Source organism: Sorghum bicolor, chromosome 3, assembly GCF_000003195.3.
Source record: "Sorghum bicolor cultivar BTx623 chromosome 3, Sorghum_bicolor_NCBIv3, whole genome shotgun sequence".
NCBI lineage: Eukaryota > Viridiplantae > Streptophyta > Magnoliopsida > Poales > Poaceae > Sorghum > Sorghum bicolor.
The window spans coordinates 59,443,004-59,460,098 of NC_012872.2; the positions used below are offsets into that span (position 1 = coordinate 59,443,004).

At 41.0% G+C, this 17,095-nt stretch overlaps 3 protein-coding genes across 3 annotated transcripts; 1 reads left to right on the top strand and 2 right to left on the bottom strand.

Moving 5' to 3' along the window:
- On the top strand, window positions 729-2,701 carry LOC8068015 (30S ribosomal protein S20, chloroplastic). Its single transcript, XM_002456094.2, has 3 exons — window positions 729-1,032; window positions 1,131-1,321; window positions 2,134-2,701. Exons 1-3 carry the CDS (start codon window positions 876-878, stop codon window positions 2,368-2,370), a joined length of 585 nt encoding a protein of 194 aa, XP_002456139.1. The 5' UTR covers window positions 729-875; the 3' UTR covers window positions 2,371-2,701.
- LOC8061864 (transcription factor-like protein DPB) lies at window positions 4,293-9,220 on the bottom strand. The gene is made up of 9 exons (XM_002458270.2): window positions 9,029-9,220; window positions 8,808-8,932; window positions 7,258-7,301; window positions 6,257-6,307; window positions 6,013-6,150; window positions 5,861-5,929; window positions 5,608-5,703; window positions 4,776-4,846; window positions 4,293-4,680 (listed from the first exon to the last, which is right to left on the bottom strand). The coding sequence occupies exons 1-9, from the start codon at window positions 9,121-9,123 to the stop codon at window positions 4,599-4,601; spliced, it is 771 nt and encodes a 256-aa protein (XP_002458315.2). The 5' UTR covers window positions 9,124-9,220; the 3' UTR covers window positions 4,293-4,598.
- On the bottom strand, window positions 10,750-12,021 carry LOC8068016 (heavy metal-associated isoprenylated plant protein 2). The gene is made up of 3 exons (XM_021455306.1): window positions 11,728-12,021; window positions 11,574-11,646; window positions 10,750-11,423 (listed from the first exon to the last, which is right to left on the bottom strand). Exons 1-3 carry the CDS (start codon window positions 11,731-11,733, stop codon window positions 11,044-11,046), a joined length of 459 nt encoding a protein of 152 aa, XP_021310981.1. The 5' UTR covers window positions 11,734-12,021; the 3' UTR covers window positions 10,750-11,043.

The window sequence follows — 17,095 nt, forward strand, 5'->3', positions numbered from 1 at the left end:
ATATAGATAAAAAAATAACTAATTACACAATTTGTCTATAATTTGCGAGACAAATCTTTTGAGTCTAGTTAGTTTATGATTGGACAATAATTATTAAATATAAATAAAAGAACTATAGTGTTAAAATCTAAAAAATTAAATCTAAACTAGGCCATATATAGTCCTCATGGTAGTTTGTCAAGTGAGGTGCCTGCTATCTCTACATGCTCCTCTGACAACGTGGAAAGTTGGGTGCAACGTGCTTTTTCTTTGTCCATAGTTCTTTTGTTTATTGTGCATATGAACATTGAAATTCACATGAACCTTCATGGTCCGTGGATCATAGTCAGCCATCCATCTTAAATTATAAAGTCATTTAAACTTTCTTGAAGATACAAAACCTCTTAAATTTGATCAAATTTATATAATAAAATAATAATATTTATAATACCAACTATATATCACTAGATTTTTTATTAATTATATTTTTATAGTATATATATTTGATGTTATAATTTTTTATAATTCTCTCTACATTTTTTTGTTAAACTTGAGATGTTTTTACTTAGACCTCGTTCGTTTGACCGGTTTTGAGGCCGGAAACTATTCCAGCTGATCCATATCAAGTACAAATAAGCCTATCATTCTAGCTGGAATAATTCCAGAGAAACCATTCCACGTTAAAGGAACCAGCCCTTAAAAAGTTAAAATGCACAAACAATATGTGTTCCTGTTTCTCTCTCACTCTTACCTCCCTCTCGATTTTTCTGATCCCGTGTTGGCGGGTCGATTGCGCAATTCCCCCGTCCGCCTTCATACCCTGCTCGGCGGCCCGGATAAGATAACGCCCATCTGCACGGGCACGAGAAGCGTTCGAACTCCTCCCACCGGCAGCCATGGCCACCGCCACCGCCACCACCTCCCCGCTCTTCTCCCTCTCCTCCCTCTGCGCCTCCCTCCCTTCCCCCACCCGGATCCCCACGTCTCTCTCGCTCCGTGCCCTCTCCCCACGTGCCCGTCTCTCTGCCTCCCTTCCTTTCGCCTCCCCACTCGGTACGGTTCATCCGGCACCTCAGGTTCCAATTCCTCGACGGCTCGACAATGCCCCTGTGCTTACTCATCGGCTCTTGTGTTGGGAATGGCGGTTTCAGGCGGGTACGGGACCTGGGCGGCGACTTCAACGTCGTCCGCGGGAAGGTTGAGACGGCGGGGGCTGGAGGTGGTGTGCGAGGCCACGACAGGGCGGCAGCCGGACTCGGTCAAGAAGAGGGAGCGCCAGAACGACAAGCACCGCATCCGCAATCACGCGCGCAAGGCCGAGATGCGCACCAGGATGAAAAAGGTACCTGTCTGAATGAGTGATTATGCTTAGTGGCAGCGACTATATGACTCTCTCCTTGTTGCTTATAATTTCGCCAGAAATTTAATCGCATTGTGAGATAAGAAATGCTTAAGTGGCATAATGCAGTTAGAAAGGGAGATTAGCTTTGGAGAAGCTCTTGCAAGATTGTAGTGCCGGTACATTTTGTTGAATTAGCTTGATAATAGTATGTGAATCAGCTTGTTATAAGGGATTGATTTGTGAATCATACATCCCAATCGAAGTGCTGTCCTTAGCTGACCTTTTGGGGGTTTTGGTTTGCTTTGGCAGATTGGGTTGATTAACAGCCGGTATTTATCACAGGCTAATGTGTATTGAACTATTGATTGAGGGGCATGGAAGACAGGAGAATTGAACAGTCTGAGTATTTTAGTCTAGATTAGATATTTGTAGAGTTAAACGGTATGAAAAAAATAAAAAATGTAGATTGATTTGACTTTAGTTGAATATCAGAATGTCAGCTCATTATTTTAGTATACATGGAAGTAAATATTTTGTTATTATTTATAATCATTGCCATCAAAGGGAAAAAACAGCTCAAGGAAAGTTAATGAATTTCATTCCCTGGTTATCTTGTGCGTGAACAAATAGTTGTTTTGTGTTTGATGTGATGAATCTTATGACACAAATGAAACTGATAATAGTCAATGGGGATGAGAATATGAAATTCCACTTCTCCTGTGGCAACCAATATCTTCATCATTTTTGTACACAGTGAAGTATTGCATACTCTTCTCTGAAAAACGATCATAAACCGTTTGCTCTTTCATTAGGTCTTAAGAGCTCTTGAAAAGCTTAGGAAGAAACCTGATGCCCAACCTGAAGAAATAATCGAAATAGAGAAATTGATCTCTGAGGCATACAAAGCCATCGACAAGACAGTGAAGGTTGGTGCCATGCATAGGAACACCGGGAACCATCGTAAGTCTCGACTGGCGAGGAGGAAGAAGGCCATCGAGATACTCCGTGGTTGGTATGTTCCAAATGCTGAGCCTGTCGCCGCCACCTAGGATTCTTGAGAAATCACTATCATGGATTCGTGGCAGCTTTTCATCAAATTTCACCAATTTTGGGCAACATATGCTATTCAAGGATCTCGACAGCTTGCCAAGTTCTCTATTGAAATGGTCTGTTCATACCTTTTCTGCTATCTTCTATGTCTATGCGCTTGCTCTGTATTAGCAGTTAAACTACTGACTAGAGTGGCCACCTCTTCTCCCCCCGTTTCTGTTGTTGTTCACTTCATTGTTGTAAAACTAAAGTCAGAAAAATTTAAATATAGCTGTTCTCTGGTGTGTCCAGATTTCTTCAGCTGGACAAAATATATTACTCCATTACACATGTTCTATTCTATTACGGAACTCCCATTTGTGCAAAAGGTGGGATAATCCATGGTAACTAGGAGTATTTGCTACAAAGGATAACGTGTTAAGGCTGGACTACACGTTGTTTCCTTTCTGAAGTATTTAACTAACATCTGGATTCTAGCTTCCTATCCGATTGTTTAAGCTCTACTTTACTTTATAATACCCTTTTTTTATATCAAAATTATCATAGCTGTTTTCGATTGTTTCTATTGGCACGCACTTCAGGAAGAGATTGCCAGTGGCAGCAGCTTTGTCAGAAAGTTATTTTTGGAGATTGAGAACATTAGAATTCTAATTTTGAGAAAATGTTGCTTTATCAGATGAGAAAAAATCGCATCCCCTTTAACTTCCTTGCATGCAGGACCACATGTAAGTGAATCACTTTAGTCCTTGCTAGTTCTCTCTTCTCTCCCGTGGCCAGCAAGGGGGCGCAAGGCCGGCTTGCTCGTAGCTCGGCGTGGTGGTGGCCCGCCCGCAGCTCAGGATGGCAACGTGGGAGCCCCCTTGCTCAGCCGCATGCTCCATTTTGAATTATAAGATATTTTGATAGATAAATAAGGGTTTGTTTGGCACAGCTCAACTTCACTAGTGAAGCTGTTTTTTTTAGAAAATAGCTTCATGAGTGACTTTCTAGATGAAGCTGAGCTGTTTTGGAAAAAGTGTTTGGCAAAATAGCTTCACCAACTACTTCATGCATAGTTGAGAGAGAGAAATGAGGAAGAAGCTGCAATAAGCTACTTTTTTCCAGCTTCATCCAACTTATGTCTTTGTGAGAGGAGGAAAAAAACAGCTTCACCCATGAAGCTGTTTTAGAAATAAGTGTTTGGCAAAAAAAAAACAGCTCAAAGCTGTTGTGAGCTGTACCAAACAGGCTCTAAGTTTTACTATGTACTCTATGTCTATGTCTAGATATATATCTAAAAAGAAGCCAAAACAAATAGGCTGTCATGAAACTAGAGCAATCTTTCAGTTTCGGATCATTTGCCATGCTGAGATCTACTGCTTGCTTGCGTTACATTACATGATTTTAAATACTACCTTCATTCTAAATTTTTTTCTATGTGTTTAACTATACATTATATCTAGATATATAGTAAAGCAATATATCTAGAAAAACCAAAACATCTTATAATTTGTTGGAACAAAGAGAGTAATTTGTTGGAACAAAGGGAGTAGCTTCCACGCCTTCGCTCTCCATCAGGTAAAACTTAGGGGAATGGTAGGGTTCGAATAAAAAAAATGTTTCCTACTTAAAACATTTTTTTTACTCTGGAAAACAATGTACCAGAAAAGGATTACAAAAAGATTAGCATATGCCTCACAGGGGACCGCAGGAACTAAGAGGCAGATATATGTTGAAGGGAAGATACATTCTCAGTCAGTGCAGCTAAGAAATACTCCCTCCGATCCAAATTACAAGAGGTTCTGGCCTTTTTTTTAGATACATAACTATGCATTCTATATCTAGACACATGGTTCAAGTAATGCATCTAGAAAAGCCAAAGTCTTATAATTTGGAAGGGAGGGAGTACATGATTTGCCAAGGGCAGAGCACAAGAACATCATGATAACCAGCAAAGCTTGTACACAAGCTTTCGAATAGGAGCTATACTCAATTTAATACATAGCATTATATATGAGACTAATCTATCTCAGACCTAATAACCTGCTAGGCGCAAAAAGGGGCAAAATTTGCAGGCTAAATCTTCACAAGCCAGAAAGGCTGATTTGAGGACTAGGTCAAGTTTCCATACTATATATTTACCTACGCATACTAATGGCTGTGCAAAAGGAACTGATTATATCAGTTTTGTCACTGTCAACAGATCAAATCACATTCTCGATCATCCAATGATGAGTGCCGAAGCTAGCTAGCTAGCTCTTTTTATGCTATTATTATTACACCTGATCGCTTCAAGGATTGAGACATCGTCATGCAAGGTGAATGGTGTACTGAAAAATGGAGTGGAGAGTATTTGGTTAGGATCAAGACATGTTAATTCGGAGGGAGCATCAGTTTTGAATTCTGGTAGCAATGAGAGACATACCAGTTGAAGTCGAAACCAGCAAACTTTGAGTTCTCTGAAATCTCAATTTCCACCCTTGCTTTTCTGGATGCCTGTTCAAAAATAAATGCTACTAATTACTACCTACTAGACTATAAAAAAAGGTCCAGCACGTTATAAAATTATTAAACTTGTTGATAAGCAAACAGGAGGTATGAGCCCTTTTGCGTGCATGCGTATAAGTCAAAGAGTCGTGTGCTACTCAAGTCACCAAGTAGATTGAGGTCAATGTGAACTCAGAAACCTGTGTGGACTAGCCAGCAAGCAATGTGGAATCAGCTAGGTGCTGCCTTTATCTCTATATGTAGCTATGTTTCTTTGAGATGTGTTCAGAAGAAACATCAAATTCATCTGCTGCCTGGTGTGTTCTGCGTTTGTTGCTTTTCACCACGTGTACTACTGTACTTGAGTTTGCATGTGTCTCCTGAGTTCTGAACCAACAAAACCATTTATATATGACAGATTGATTTTATACTATTACTATACAGTATTCATGCCATGAAATCGAATAATTTTACTATCCAAAGTGCCTAATCCTAGCACAGTTGTAGTAATCCACATTTCAAGTCAGGTAGCTGGTAGGATATTTCCATAAACAAGTCTAGATCAGGCCATCTATGTGAACAATATTTAATTGAACATTTGAAACATGCAATGACACAAGTTTGGACTGGACCATCTAAGTCAACCATAGTAGGTTGAACATTTGATACACATAGAAACCCAATCTATGCACATCCAGATATTACAGCTGATTTGCAAGCTGCTTTTGAAGGTTAGATATTTTTCGACAGCTGTAGATCAAGAAAAATACCTTGACCAATAAGAATGGAAGGCAGATACCATTCGCACTCTCTGCTGGCCTCTGTAGTAACTGGTTGCGAAACTTGATATTCTGGAGGTCATCAAACTTGAAATAAACAAGGAAGAATCATGAGACAATAGTAACTACCCCAATTAGAAAGCAGTAGTTACATCTCTAAATGAAAGCAAAGCAGAGTTTTTACTTCAACAAAAAAAAAGCAAAGAAGAGCTAATGCTACTCGCTAGATTCACAAACAACTTACCTGTCGTTCAATTTCCTGGAGAAGTTTTTTCTTGTTCTTAACCCTAATCATGAGTTCTTTGCGAGTTTCCTTTGAAATATAACAAGACAGGAATCACATAAAAGTCCTCCTCAATCATTATTTATCTGCCACTGCAAAGCACAAATACTGACCTCCAACTTTATGTATTCATATTGGAAGTTAGACAAGCCCATCCACTTTATCTCCTTTTGGTCTTTTGTAATAACACGTAGTGCGATTAGCACATTAAAAGCATCATACACTCTCCTCCTGATATTCTTCTCATCAAACTACACCAATAAGTTTGTTTTCTTTCGATCAGCATTTTTTTTGGGGGGGGGGGGGGGGGGGGGGGCAAGGGAGTAAAATTTGTGCAACATAATAATACGAAATAACCTCTTGACCAATAAGAGTCAGCTTCAGCTCCCCACAAATTTCATCTGCAACCTGGAAAAGACAGTAACTAGTTGAGGTACCTTACAAATCAAATGGGAAAGAAAAAAAATCACAGGTGATGCTAAAATATGTAGTACTAAACTACCAATGTAGTATTTTGGAGATACCTTTCAGCATTTATTTATTTTCTTCAACACGAGGAATCTCCCCATTCCCATTGAACTTCAACGGAAATACAGAATTTATATATCAAGGGAAAAGAAAAACTAGAAAAATCCTTACAACCAGCTAACACCAGGGCTAACCTTTCAGCATTTATACAACACGCTAATGATTTTATATCAGGCATTTAGGATGCATCATATGCCTGTGAGACCTTAGAGTTCATCTTGGCCACAGGTTGAAATAAACACTGTAAAGTAGGATAATGCATATAAACTAAAAAAAATCTAGATATAATCAACATTCTATCGATAATTTTATCTATAAAGTCTACTGAAAATGGCATGTTTCAACAGTAGAGAGTTGCAGAAATGCATGTTTATGTTGGATTTGTAGTCATACAAGGAAGAACCCAGTTCGGAATATATGTGACAGGCTAGGGTTAGCACCAATCAAAAGGAAAACTTGTCCAACACTGGTTGAGATGGGTTGGACATATCCAACAAAGGCCCACCTAGAGGCACCGGTGCATAGCGGAATCCCAAGGGAAGATAATAATCGAAGGACAGGCAGGGGTGGCTGAACCTGACATGGGAGGAGGCAGCAAAAAGAGAGTTGACATGATGGAAAATACCCGAAGAATTGTCATTTAATAATAATAGTAATGTTATTAGTGCCTTATCATTTCATTTGAGTTGTTTCTTTAGGTTGGTGGTTCAAGTTGGGTTTCATCTCTAGCCTACCCCCTGCTTGGCTTCGAAGGTTTTGTTGCTGTTGCAGTCGTCATTATGAAACCTGGTCCGTTAGTGAGTTTAAGGGATACATATATAAGAGAATACCTCATTGTAAGTAGTCCGTCCTTTGCTCTCAACTTTTTTAGAAACTGCAATGTCAAATCAAATGATGGTTACATCTTGCATCCTCAAAGCAAAACATCTAACACAAGTGCTAATTGCGAAACATAAATATTTCAATTAAACTACTCCCTATGTACTTTTGCTTCACATTTATCATAACAAATATTCTATTACACTACTCCTATGTCCTAGCACGAGTAAATTGTAAACCAAAAGAGTCTGGTGGATGAATCATGTTGCACAGACATCACATACACCAAAAAGGTACCTGCATCACCCAACATAGCATGCTCCAAATGCAACCATGTTGTGGACGCTTTCATTGGGAAGCAATACAGCAAGAAGAAGATGAAGGCATCAGCAACTGTTAGTGGCTAAAAATAGCCATAGTTATCTGTTTAGTGGCTTTGGCTAAACGATAGATCTGCATGCGCTTAGTTTAAGATCTGCATGCGTTTGGGTTTAGGATCTGTATGCGTTTGGTTGTTGACTCTGTTACGTGATAGCCGGCCATTAAGTGTTATAACTAAGGGCTGGCTAAGCGAAGAGGGATAAGCAGAGGTAGAGTTTTTATAAGGAGGGCGTCAGGCTCTGCTGCTGCCATTGTTCTAGGATTAGCCAGATTAATAAAGCCAAGTTCTCGGCCAAATCATCTGCTTCCGCTGCTTGTCAAGGGCCTGGACTACTCCTAGCTTGGCAGGCCCCTGACTTCTCATTTCTCAGATTGTAGCTAGTTCTAGGTAGGGGTGGCGCCAGGATTGTTGCCTGGCTGCCCAACAGAGGTGAGATTGGAGATTGAACAGGTGAGGAGATTAGATAACTTGTTTCTTCTTGATCCATTCCTTCACCAAGCTGTCACAGTTACCGTGGTGGGCAAGAAGGCCACCACAACTTTGGTAGTACTCCCTCTATTCCAAATTATAAGATGTTTTTACTTTTCTAGATGCATTGCTTTTACTATGTATCTAGACATAACGTATACCTAAGTGCATAGCAAAAGGTAAGTATCTAGAAAGGCGACAACATCTAATTTGGAATGAAGAGAGTAATTGGCAAGAAATGAGTCAATGACAGTAGGGTCCCAGTGAAGATATGATTGGCACAACTTAAGTTGTGGCTACTAACCAAAGACCTGCCACAGTTGGTCATGGCTCCCCAAACCTTAAGGTGAGGCATTGTGTAGCCACGATACCCAGCCAAATCTCCTCCACTATATGCTTGTGGGATTACACCAAGTTATCTTCTAGACAGGACTACAGGCTAACATGATTCAAGATTTCACAGTTCTTAACACCAAAAGCAAAGATTCAGAGGGCTGCTAGCTTAAGGTTCAGATTTTCCACCTCATGAGGACAATTTCCCAACAGAAACCCTACACAAATTCTGTACAGCTACTAGATCAAAATTGGATTAAGTAGAAACTTTGCTCCCCACCGATTCCCCGAACGGCTCGATGCCACGACTACACCTACAGGCCTTCTGTCGAGAACAGAAGCCGCAAAATGGTCTTTCGGCGAGGCGCGACGTCTCACCTATCTTGCTGAACTCGCGAAGCCCCCACCCGGCGATCCGCTGCGTACCAGCCTTCTCCTTCCTCGCCTTCTTGTTCGTATCACCCTCCTCCTCTCCCTCACCCGCATTGCCGCCGACGCTTCCCCTGCGCGAACAAACCCAAAACCCTCGGTTGAAGGCTGACATAAAGCGTTCGTCAAGAAATCAGAAAGTGAGTGAAAGAATGGTCGGTAGTCGGTACCGTCCAGGAGGAAGCGGAGGGAGCCCGGCTCCTTCGCTGATGCGCGTGCTGGTGAGCTCGGCTGCCGCCGCCGCGTCGCCGCAGGGGGGCGCCATTACGGTGCTCTCTCGGTCTCCTAGGAGAGGGACAGAGAAAAGTGGGCTTGGACTTTGGGACTTTGGAGTGCAGGAGGCACCAAGATACGGCGGCCCAGGGATGCAGAGGTATTCAGGTGTATACTTTTATAAGCGGCTTATAATAAGCCGGTGGCTATTTTTTTCCTCCTATTAATTCTAGTATATACAGTATTTAAATTAAATAAAAATGGTTTAAGCTTGATTAGCTATATATAAAAGTATTAATATTTATGATTACCAAATAGTTATTATTAGATTTGTTATGAGATTTTATTTTTCTAGTATAGCTATTTGGTGTCGTAAACGCTATTTCTTATATATATTTGATCAAACAAACTTTAGATAATTTTATAAAAAATTTTATCTGAGTTACATTCTTTTTAGATAGAGGTAGTACAGTATAATATATTTTTTGTAGAGATTGTTAACTTTATGGTATTATTACTTGATTCAGAAAGAAAATTATGATGTCATATATACTACTTTACATGTCCAGGTCTCCTGGATACCACGTACCCACCAAGTAATTAAATCACGGCGATAAAGAGAGTTGTTTTGTATAATAGGAAACAGTTGAATCTGTCTAGGTGGCTACACATTATAATGTGCTATAGGAGGATTTGCATCGCCACCAGGACTGCATCCATTTATTATGCATCCAGCATGTACCACAAATCAACAAAACGTAGAGATATTGTTATTTTGCAAATCTAGGTAAACACGCTCCAATCATTTGACACCATGTTTCGCATCTGTGTGTGTTATTTATGATATGGAAGGCCTTGTTTATTCGTGCTAGTGCCAAAATCTATTTGCCATGGCATGAAAGGTGCTTTTGTAAATTTAAAATAAAAAAAAATATGATGGAACGGATTGGTCAAAATTCCCGAATATTAATCTCTAGGTCATGTTAGGATCTCATGACTTTACCACTTTAACTCTTGAGGCGCCAAATAAATTATCTAAAATACTATAGATAATCTCATAACGACACAATACTAAAGTAGTATAAAGTTTTAGTCCTCGACTTTAGCCAACTAAAATTCAGACCAGAGAATCCAAACAAACTCTAAGCCATCTTCTAGATTCTATTTTTACAAATTTATTAACCAAGATCATGTGATTTCCTTAGAAAGTTTAAGATTATGGGAGGGTCATGCCTTTCTTCCTGGCTTAACCTCCTCTGCCACTGTCTTAACTTTGCCAAGAAAATCATCGAGTTTTTATATCATGTTAGTTTGTGACTTGAGAATTGATTCATATTCTGCGGAAAAATGGGTGACTCCGAGAAAAGAAGACAACCGATTCATATTCAATTACCGTAAAAATTCTATTAAGTTATAACATATATCAATGACAAATTGATATAGTTTATTCAACTTTTGACATTGCGGGAAGCTTGACAATGCCTACCTGTCCTCCTCCACCTTTTTTTTATTTTACTTTTTCTTACTTTATTTTTGTGATCCAGGCTGCTTATCTACGAGTTTGTCCGGTGGGAATGGGCGAACCCATCTCGAGGTAATTCGTTACCGACTCCCAACTTGTAAAGAAAAAACAATCAAGGCCTAAAATTCTGTCTTAAAGAAGTTCGGATGCTTGGAATTTCTTGCAATGGCATCTTAATTAATCTTGAAAGTTGAAACTCAATTGGAAGCTTGTTACAAAGCTGTACACATAGCACTTACCTGAATGTGTCCATTGCATCATATCATTCAGACACCTATCATCAATCTACAAGCTGAATGATGGAGAAAGACCACGCTAGAATCAAAAGGACAGAAAGAGAATGTGCATGGAAACCAATTCCAAATCGATGATCAACTGACGCAGGAAACTCAAGTGCCTTCTGCTGAAAGAGCTGATATGGCTGGTCATGGCGTTCCTCTCTCAACAGTCTCAGACGATGGTGCAGGGCCCGGGGTACTCGTCCTCGACGGGGATGTAGCACGGCTTGGGGTACGGGTACGGGTACGGCGGCGGGCACGGCGGCGGAGGGCACGGCGTGCACGGAGGCGGAAGGCAGCACCTTTTCTTCCTCCTCTCCTCTTCCTCCTCCTCTTTCTTCTTCTTCTCTTCCTCCTCCTTCTTCTTCTTCTCCTCGGCCTCCTTCTTCTTCTTCGCCTCCTCGGCCTCCTTCTCCTTCTTCTCGTCGATCACCGACACCACCTCTGCCGGATGCTTCGCCTTGCGCAGATGCTCCACGATGACCACCACGTCCACGTCTCCGACCACCGTGAGAGTGCTCTTCTCCTCGTCGTATGTCAGGGACTTGATCCCTGTAGGCACCGTTATCAGTCAGCTCATGACCACACAAAGCTAGCATCCATGTCGAATTGTCGACCAACCAGACATGAACACCCTTGAATGACAAACGTATACACAGAAATAAAAGATTGTCCATGGCGAGGGAGAGAGGATAAATTTACCTTTAACTTTCGAGGCGATCCCAAGGACGCAGGTTTTGCACTTCTTGCAGGTGATGGCCACCTTAAGCACTATCTGACGATGATGATGCAGAGAAGAACAGTTAATTGACCATAGAAAAATCGAGGGAGGGATCAAGAAAATTTAAATGTTAACCTTCATCGCGTTGCAAGGTTGACTCTCTAGATATATACGTAATGCTTGTGGTTACCGATTTGTTCTTCTTATATATCGTTTGTGCAACGAGCACAGCCGAAAGCCTCTTCTGCTATAGGTAGAGCTTTATACAAGCAGCAGGATAGAGAAGGGCCTTTGGTGGATGTTACAATGCCATGGTTTGGAATTTGTCAATGGTCATACAGAGAGCCCTCTGAGAAGTTAAATTAATCATTGGGACGCAGCAGTGCGTTGAGAGTTGAGACCCAAATACACAAATCCCTTACAATAATTGCTGATCGACGACTAAGCAAGTCAAGCACTCGGTCTACGTAGTAACGTAGTTAGTAGGTGCAGCTCGTACATATATAAGAGCAACTCCAAGAGAAGAGCTATCCATGTTATGTATTCTATATTTGACTATTTTGGGAGAGAAAAAAGAGTCCAACAGCTATTGTATTTGGTTTGCTAAAATAGCAAGTCATCTATCCCGGAGTTCTCGCATGGTAAATATAGCATACATGTCTCGCTAGCTATATGATTTGTTGTATAGAAAGACTGTTGGAGATTTTTATTTTTTTTACATGATTTTCTATTTTAGAGGTTGGCTAAATCTTGAATTTAGTCATCCATTTTTACCAACTCTCTTGGAGTTGCTCTAAAGAGACATGGTCGTTGGAGTTATTTTGAAGCGCTAAAAAAACTGGAGTGGCGATATGTTTCTAAATTTTTCCCTATCATCGTAGGATCTGCCAAATCACTTCAAGTGGCGGTTTTCGCTATAAAATGCTGCAGCAAGTTGGCACTCTCTAACAACCAGTTCAAAGAATATAATCTCCAGCAAGTTAATCATGGCGTGAATGGATAGAGAATGCATGTTCCTGAGTGCTCTAGTTTTTTTTTCTTTTCTTTTTTTTTTGCCATGCCGACAAGTACTGGTATTATCAGTAGATGTCAATTAGCTTCTTTTCTTTTCGGTTGGTTTAGCTTTAACTAACGAAGAAGACAAGTTGAGCAGGTGGCGGCTTGGAAATGTCAGCAACTAATACTAGTAAAATAATAGTACTCGTACTTGGGCATTTGTAGGTTTTTTCTATGGGTGCAATGTCGTAGAGACCTGCCGGGAGTTCTGTGTTGTCGAAGTCGCTGCCAGCATCATCTCGTCCTGAAAGTTGGTTCCTAAGGTTCTGGGAATCTAATAACATAGCCGGGGAGGTGATAAATTAGAAGGGAAAAAAATGACAGCCCATCCTTCTGTATGAAGCATATCTATATTTTTTTTCTCAAAGAACATGCATGCTTTTTTTTTTTTTGAAAACATAGTCCACATGCAAAATAACAAAGTCAGTACATACACCTTGCTGTTAGCACAGATACCTCCTCGCCTACCATAAAAAAAGTAATAATTAGCCTAATGCTGGCCATATAAAGTCGATCTGGTGAGGTTAAATTAGAGAGAATCTAATCAGGTGGGCATAGGTACATATTCCGCCAGGAAGGACCGAAGGAGAGTAGGAGACAGTACTTTTACATGCAACCAAAGCCACTTGAGTCTAGATAAAACTTGAATGGTGTTAAAATTACACGAAAGAAAAAGGGGCGACAGGAAATCTTGTGATACCGACCTGATCAACGTACATGAGCCTTCGTCCTACAGTACAACCGAGAAACGAACACCGAACCTTATATTGACTTGCGGTTGAACACGCTAGGATTTTGTGTGCTTTCAATCTTTCTCAAGAAGCCATCTCGATCACTGATTCAAGCACCAAATCAAAGGTACAAAAGCACTAGTACGTTTATGGTTTATATGTGGCTGGGCTCCAAAGCTGTGGAGGGATGATAGGCCAACACATTAACCGACCTATCGAAACTCGCTTTCTGCTAGATAAGTCTCTATATTTCGAGGGGGGGGGGGGGGGGGGGGGGGGTCAGTGGGGACAGTCTATATGAGACAGACAGACAGTAATGAAGAAAACCTATCATGCATTCACGACACGTGTACATACAAAACCATTCAGTGCATTTGAGATATATAGTTTTTTCTTTCCAATTATTACTCCTAAATTTATACAACATAATCGCTCACGCCTGCTTCATGGTGACTGTCCCCACTGATTTTTTTTTTAAATTGCACGACCGATCCTTAAAGTATTACGTGGTTTCATCTAGGTCCCTAAAGTACGAAATTGCACGTCCAACTCTCTAATGTATTTAAAGTGATCTCATCTAGGTTCCCAAACTACGAAATCGCACGTCCGACTCACTAATGTATTTAAGTAATCTCATCTAGGTCCAAAATACACATAAGGAGGGTTAGAAACTGACATAGTCATCCACGTAGATATGATTTAAGCATATGACCTCTGATTTTAAGCCCACGTGTGCGGCCGCCGGCTTGCCCCTGCTCACCATCGTCACAGCACCCGCCGCATAAGACCTGATTATGTAGGCGGCAATGGTGGCCTGTTACGCTGCCGAGCGGGGTGAGGTAGACATGGGAGGGGAGAGGCTTGGTCTGCGGTCATCCGGTGTTACGCTCACTCGCGTAACTGGCCACCATTGTCGCCTACATGACCAGATCGTATGCCATGGGCGCTGTGATGGTGAGCAGGGACGAGCCAGCGGCTGCACATGTAGGCTTAAATCAGGAGTCATGTGCTTAAATCATATCTATGTTGATGATCATGTCAGCTTCTAACCCTCACTATATATAGTTTGGATCTAGATGAGATCATTTAAATATATTAGGGAGTTAGACGTGCGATTTCGTAGTTTAGGGACCTAGATGAAATCATTTAAATATATTAGGAAGTCAGATGTATGATTTCATAATTTAAGAACCTAGATGAAAAACACGTAATACCTTAAAGACTGGCAGAGCAATTTACTCTTTTTTTCTTTCATATTCCAAGGGTCGGCTCCCCAATCTAAACCCCATCCGAATATTTTCCATTACTTAGATTTGGGCCAGGATTTTTTTGCAAGACTCAGGTTGGGAGTGAACTTTTCTCAGTTTATAAGTTATTTTGTAATTTCATCTGAGAGGACTACAGAGCAGCTGATATTTGTGAAGAGTATATTTTTAGGTTTTCATTAGGCCTAGCTTCCGCCAAGAGCCCCAACAATCTCGGGTCCAAATGGACCAACAAGGCACCGTGCAGGCTTGTTTTCACCGGTTGTTTCTTGCAAGCAGAAATGCTATATCACACCCATATGTTTTTTTGTTGTGTTGGCATATAGTTTTTCTGTTCGTTGGATGCGCATCGTGTGTCCTTGCCACCGTCGTTTCTTTCTCTGATTTGGAAGGCCCATTTTTCTTGGTACTGTTGAAAAATTAGAAATTGCGCCTCCCCACTTCTGAGCGTTTCATTTTCCCTTTGTCTTTCTTCCTTCCCCTCGAAGCTTTGCCCCGCGACACGCGCCCAAGGCGATTTCATTGGCGCTACGGCGATTTGTCCGGCGAACTCGCGCTCTCCCAGAATGGAGTGCTACCGAAGGTGTGTAGTCAATTCATGTTTCATAATCTGTGGAGTGCATTTCGTGGATCTATACTTGTTGAGGTCAGAGAAATGGGGATCTGGGTGGGGGATTTTGGAATGTAAGCAGGCGGTAGGGTTCGATGGGTGTAGGAGATGCAAGGACCAGCACCAATGATGACGCCGCGAAACCCTCGTTCGCATCTGGGACGCCTGCGCGGGCCATGGGTGTGGTCTCTTCTTTGCGTCCACGGGAGACGATGAGCGATTGGTGCTAGTGCGAGCGTTGTTAACCGGCGCCGCTGCTGCTCTTGTTTAGATCTCTGCTTTGGGACCGGCGCTGCTCCTGCTTTTGTTTAGATCCCTGCTGTGGCTAGCGTGGTTTCCAGCCATGCATGGGAGGCCAGTAACAGCCTCCAGTACCTTCTCCGCCACTGATAGGTCCAGCGTTGTGAGCCACACCTTGTGCTCTGGGATGCCATTGTCGTTTCATCAGCATATTGTTTTGCCTGCAAATCGTACAAAGTTTATTTCAGAATGAATCTATCAGACTTCCAAGTTTAGGCTTGTGTGTTCTCTGTATGTGGTGTACTGGTCTGTCATCGTCAGACACTAGTAGTACACATGAGTTTAGGTAGAGGCGATCATTTCTTTCCTCAAGTCAAGCCAGCAACTCTGTCATTTATGGTTTATCATCGGTACAATCATTCAATGCAAACCCAATTTTAGTTCTTGTTTCTTTGTGTTTGGGCAACTAGTAGAACCCAAGAACGAGCATCCTTGTTGGTAACTCTTAAATTGGATTTTTCTATTTTGAATTTTTCATTTTAGGGAATTTGGTAATCCCGCAAATAGCAAATTCTATACAGACTGAGATTGGAATTTTAGACTCTGGCCAACAAGCTTGTGCAAGGATGGGTTTTCTTCATGCATTTGTATAGTCTTGGCCCATCAATATTACTATGTGCTCCTATATTCCCATGAATGCCATGCCAATGTTTAGGCCCATCTACCAAGTTAATTAAATTAGTTCATGCATTTGTAAGACTCTGGCTTATTACTCCAAGAATTTGTGTAGACTTTGTCCAGTTCTACGTCTTTGCTTCTAAATATATAGGTAATTGCATATTTGATGAATCTAACTTGTCCTGCTCCTATATCACCTAGCATGTGTGTACACTAAAGTTTTATTCTTCTGAGAGATGTTAATATTGTCCTAATGAAAACTAGTGTTGTTTATTCATGTGTGGAGGAGGCGCATGTGTTATTGTGATAGTGTTTGTCTATGTACATGTGCGATTTAATTTGCCAGCTTGCAAGTAGTTAGAGCTTGTTGGAAGTGCAAGAGATCTGAACTAGTGTGTTTTTGTATCCTAGTTTATCGATGATGTATTTTAGACTCTTGCCTTGCTACTGAAGGTCAGTTATGTTCTAATGGCATGAACATAGTACTGTCCTATTTTCATATGCATGTGTGTTTGTTACATTATACCAAAATTGTTGTGGCCTTGTTGTCCTCTACTCCTTTGTACTGGTTTGTTGTATTTGTTCAGTTCAGCAAGTGCCAGGAAATCTCTTTCTTGATTTAGAACATAATATAATAATAAATCAGAGTTGAGTGTCCATGACTGCATTATAGGTTTCTCACTGGCTCCCCTTCCCATTTCAGACTTATCTATTAGCTAGTCTTCTAAGAGAAAGCGTTCAGCTTACAATTAAATTTTAGACACTCACCTGTTAAGAGAAAGCATTCATCTTACAATTCTAAGAGAAAGCATTATAGGTTTCTTACTGGCTCCCCTTTGGGTGTTTATTTAGTATAAAATGCCACTCTCCTGTTAACTCTTCTTAACTGGACTTAGAGTTAACTCTTCTTAACTGGACTTCTG

What these genes read in the sequence shown, in the direction of transcription:
- LOC8068015 (XM_002456094.2), top strand. Translation starts at nt 876, where the DNA reads ATGGCCACCGCCACCGCCACCACCTCCCCGCTCTTCTCCCTCTCCTCC. An exon ending in TCCTTTCGCCTCCCCACTCG is followed by an intron (nt 1,033 to 1,130) that starts GTACGGTTCATC and finishes TGGCGGTTTCAG; the next exon opens with GCGGGTACGGGACCTGGGCG. An exon ending in TGCGCACCAGGATGAAAAAG is followed by an intron (nt 1,322 to 2,133) that starts GTACCTGTCTGA and finishes CTCTTTCATTAG; the next exon opens with GTCTTAAGAGCTCTTGAAAA.
- LOC8061864 (XM_002458270.2), bottom strand. Translation starts at nt 9,123, where the DNA reads ATGGCGCCCCCCTGCGGCGACGCGGCGGCGGCAGCCGAGCTCACCAGC. An exon ending in TGACTCTTATTGGTCAAGAG is followed by an intron (nt 6,151 to 6,256) that starts GTTATTTCGTAT and finishes TTATTGGTGTAG; the next exon opens with TTTGATGAGAAGAATATCAG. An exon ending in ATGAATACATAAAGTTGGAG is followed by an intron (nt 5,930 to 6,012) that starts GTCAGTATTTGT and finishes TATATTTCAAAG; the next exon opens with GAAACTCGCAAAGAACTCAT.
- LOC8068016 (XM_021455306.1), bottom strand. An exon ending in GATCGCCTCGAAAGTTAAAG is followed by an intron (nt 11,424 to 11,573) that starts GTAAATTTATCC and finishes CGGTGCCTACAG; the next exon opens with GGATCAAGTCCCTGACATAC.